This window comes from Tupaia chinensis, unplaced genomic scaffold, assembly GCF_000334495.1.
Source record: "Tupaia chinensis unplaced genomic scaffold, TupChi_1.0 Scaffold000037_21, whole genome shotgun sequence".
In the NCBI taxonomy this organism is placed as follows: domain Eukaryota; kingdom Metazoa; phylum Chordata; class Mammalia; order Scandentia; family Tupaiidae; genus Tupaia; species Tupaia belangeri.
Genome location: NW_006159480.1, coordinates 891,609 through 896,174, shown reverse-complemented (window position 1 = coordinate 896,174; position 4,566 = coordinate 891,609). Strand labels below are relative to the sequence as shown.

General features: G+C 43.0%; 1 protein-coding gene across 1 annotated transcript in view; it reads left to right on the top strand.

The window, feature by feature from the left end:
* The window catches only part of RYR3 (ryanodine receptor 3), a 143,613-nt gene that overhangs the window by 15,020 nt on the left and 124,027 nt on the right, over nucleotides 1–4,566 (top strand). Inside the window, 3 exon segments of the mRNA XM_014588380.1 lie at nucleotides 1,650–1,712; nucleotides 2,825–2,900; nucleotides 3,001–3,124. Coding sequence (XP_014443866.1) covers nucleotides 1,650–1,712; nucleotides 2,825–2,900; nucleotides 3,001–3,124 — 263 coding nt within the window.

Below are 4,566 nucleotides of genomic sequence, written 5' to 3'. Positions count from 1 at the left end.
GCTGAGGTGGGATCCAGCTTCCATGGGGAGATGGGCTGGCTTACCAGTGCTGGGGTATCTTCTATAAAGTTCTTCTCAAATTTTCTTCCAGGAGAAAGAAATTTATCGCTGGCCTGCCAGAGAATCCCTGAAAACCATGCTGGCTGTGGGCTGGACTGTAGAAAGGACCAAAGAGGGAGAAGCTTTGGTTCAACAGCGGGAAAATGAAAAGCTTCGGAGCTTGTCCCAAGCCAGCCAGGTATGACAGCCACACCCCACACGCAGCCACGACACTGGGCAGGTAGCGCCCACGGAGAATCTGGGAAGCTCTTCTAGAGGCCTATTCTTTGCATTGTTAACAGAAAAAAACTGAGACTGGGGGATTCACCAAAAAAATAGAGGTTATTTTATAAAATTCACAATTCTGGTGGCCTGGAAGTCAAGAGGCATCACAAAGTGGTGGAAGGCAGAGCAGAGTGTGGGCTCATCTATGGAGCTGCCTTCTCTCTCGTTCTGGTTTCATTCCCTGTGCTTATAAACTCCACCAGAACTTAGTCATGGAGGTCCTGCCCTAATGACAAGTCATACCCACAAAGCCCCACTCTGGGACACTATGAAGGAATTGAGTTTTCACTTAACACCGTTTTTCTTTCTTTAATTTTCTTCTTTTTCGTCTTCCTCCTCCTCGCTTCTTCCTCCCCCTCCCTTCCTCTTCCTCCTTCCTTCCTCCTCCCTTCTTCCTCCTCTTTTCCTCCTCCTTCCTTTCTTCCTCTTCTTCTTTTTCCTCCTTCCTTCTTCCTCTTCCTTCCTTCCTCCTCTTTCTCCTCCCTTCCTCCTCCTTCTTTCCTCCTCTTCCCTTCCTCCTCCTCCCTTCTTCCTCCTCCTCCCTCTTCCTCCTCCTCCCTTCTTCCTCCTCTTCCTCCCTTCTTCCTCCTCCTCCCTTCTTCTCCTTCACATTCAATCACTGTATCTCTTACAGCATACAAAATGAATGTTCCCAACATGAATTCACTGCATATTAATTCATTCAAAGATATTACTACGTACATTACCATCAATGGATAGTTTTCCATTTTTGTGTCTGTTAAATACTCTGCTTTTTATCCCTCGATTCCATCTTTCCCACCCCATCTCCCACCCTCCTCCCACAGTGTCTCTAGTTTTCACAGCTGCTCTTTGCTTTTATATCTTCTAATTTTTCAGTTTCTGCTATTTGGTATATATTAAATGGAGACGTACAATGCCTCTCTTTCCTAGTCTGGCTTGCTTCACTAATCATAAAATTTTCTATATTCATCCACTTTCTATCAAATACCAAGATCTCATTGTTTTTTTATGGCTGAGTAGTATTCCATAGTGCATATATGCCGTACCTTTTCAATCCACTCATCTTCACTTAACACCTTTATAATATAATCAGAACAATCAAGTCCCCAACACATGAATTTCTGGGGGTAGCCAAACTCCATCCACTAAGACCAAATTTCAAATCTTGAGACTTTGGGGGACAAACCATGACCAAAATCATAAAACTGGACATCATAGGTGAGACCACTTAAGATGAATTCTGAGAGTTTTCAGGGCCCGATTTTGACTTGCTCTTATTTGGAAATGCCAATAAGGACAAGGACAGTATTGGCAACCTACTGAGTCTGCTTTTGTTTTTCTAGGGCAACAGTTACAACCCTGCCCCCCTCGACCTCACGAACGTTGTGCTCTCCAGAGAGCTCCAGGTTAGTGCAGACACTTTCAGGACAGCATAACTGTCTTCCACATTCCCTAAAGTGCAGAACATACTACCCTCCAGAGAGTTAAAGAGAAAGAATGCCCAGAACATGTCACCACCAAGACACCGACACTAAGGAGGACCTCATTGTACAGAGGCCACAGGGATAGTCTCAGCAGAATCAATGAATCATCCAAGAATGGAAGACTTTGCACTTCTTCCAAGGATGTCATAATGAGTGTTGATGCAATAAAATGGAAAACAACCAGCAAATTACTGTATCAAAACTCCCAAATAAAACAGCTAGGAGAGAATCTGTGAAACTTGGCTCCTGGGTGTAGATGCTCGGCTGGTCCTGTAAGTCCCCCAGAACATAAGGGTAGCTTGCATATCCCATCATGGCTTACTTGAGTGCCCATGATGGTGCAAACAACCAACCAATGCAGGATACAGGGACCTAAAACCAAGGGGGTGAAACTAAAAAGCCCTAAGCTGCCTCCTCCTATCCCTCCTCTTCCGCACATGTGGGTGGCTGCAGCCAGCCCCAGTCTTGGGCATTCACCTCTTTAAGAATCCATCACACCAATACCTTGAACTTAGAGCTTCTTTCCAATGTCCACCCATTCTAGATCACTGTTCTATAAGCCTTATAAAGATTCATTCTATTTGAGAAACCTCATTACAACAATTTTCTCCCAGATGTGATTTTTTTCAGTCTGTTATGAGAAAGGCTTTTGGGGATTCTGGACTACTGTTCAATGACCTCACCCCACCCCACTCTAGGTCAGGCTATGACCCCCAGCTGCTGTGATAAATTAAAAGAAGCTGCCAGCATGTAATTTCAACTGGAAATCTGTGCTTGTCCTAAATGCATCAGATTTCCAGGAGCAGAAGTTACAAGGGAAAGGCAGAATTAGAAATTGTTTTCTGTGTGTATGAAAAGATCTAAAACTAATGAGGTGCATAAACACAGACTAATTAACAATGGGAGACCCTCGGCAGGGCATGATCGCGTTTGGTGGTGCTCTGTTCCCGAGGCTGCCTGCATAGCCTGGCCGATAGGAAGCTGCTTTTCTTGCTTGCTTGCTTTTTTGACTCTGTCTCCTTGGTGGGCCACAGGGAATGGTAGAAGTTGTGGCTGAGAACTATCACAACATCTGGGCCAAGAAGAAGAAGCTGGAGCTGGAGAGCAAAGGTGAGCCTGGGTGCAGCATCCCCCAAAGAAGCGGGCTGGGGTGGGGAGGTCCCTGAAGAACAAAGGAGTCAAGTGTCGCCCTCTTACCTTACTGACCCAGGTGGCGGCAGTCACCCTCTTTTGGTACCATACGACACCTTGACCGCTAAGGAGAAGTTCAGGGACCGAGAGAAGGCTCAGGACCTGTTTAAATTTCTCCAAGTGAACGGCATTGTAGTTTCCAGGTAAGTAAGCTCCTCTATGACAAGTAGAGAGGCAGCCACAGGGGTGCGGGTGTGAGTGTGGGCACCCTGTCTCCAGGTAGTTCATTAATCACCTGCCTATGAAATTCTTCACAGTAAAAACAGTGGTTGACACTTTGGAAGTGAGACCATTTCTATTTTGAAAATTTATAGTGTATTTTCTGACACAAACGGGACTGGTAAGTATACATTTTAAAATATTGGTTATAGTAAAAAAATTGTGACAAATTGTAGTTACCTACTTTAAACATTTAATTTTAACTTAAGACATATAAACGTGCCTTCATTCACAAAACTGGTCCTACAGGCCCAGGCCTTACCTTTGAATATTCATCTCTCGATAAGAGTTATAAACCATATCCACAATACATCCTCAGAGCTTTGGCCTTGGGGCATTTTTAAAGAGCAATGAGAATTTGAGACATATGCCAAACAATGTAAGTGCAATGTTCTAGATTTCTTTTAAATTTTCTCCTTTTGCAGTTATCTCACCCATACCTAATTCAAAAACTATATATTTGGAAGCTTGAAATTGTAGGTCTTAGCAAAAGATGCCACTTTGGTTTTCATAAAATCATCTTTTCCCTTCACACTTTTTCATTATTTTATATGATATTTTATTAAATTACATAACAGTAAGAAGTATACTGATTAAACAGTCTTCGACAAAAGAAATTGATTCTTATAAAAAGGCAACTCCCCTGGGGAGATTGAAGGCATGATTTCCTAGGACATTTTTACCTCACACTCATGGAAGTTAAAATGATCTAGACAAATATCTTACATAAGGATGATGTTGGCTGCTTAAGGCATAAAGGTGGGATCTCTTTCCTTGCTGGATATAGGTCAGTGGTGGGCTACACTTTGTAGGGTCATTCTTGCTGAGTCCTTTGTAGAACAAAAAACAAGCTGGTGTTCCTATTCTCATCTATAGCCATTCCTTCACAAAGAAATGTTTGCTTTCAGTTTCTTACAGAATTTTTGCCAATGAATGGTAAATAAACCAAACTCTATACAAATATTTCTATTGTATCTCATATGAAAAAATAACATAGCTTATTCGCCACATTGTTGAGCAGGAAAGGTCAGGCAGCAGGAGACAGCCTCCAGGGAAACCTTCAAGAAAGACTCCCATGGTCATTTTAATCCCGTCCTTAACACCAAGATGAATGTGTGGTGTGATTTGCTGATAAACAACTTGCTCACAGAAAGGAAAAATTCTCCTTTACCACAACTAAACAGGAAGCCAAGAAAATGGAGGGAATAAAAGAGAAAGCTCATTGAATTCAGCAAGCATATCCTGAGTAGTTATTTACTGTTTCCCAGACTCTGGGGTGAGCACTTGAATATACACCTAGTTAAACAAAGTCCGGGTCACCAGGGAGCACCTGGCTTTCCCCACCCCAGCCTCAGACCTGCTGTAC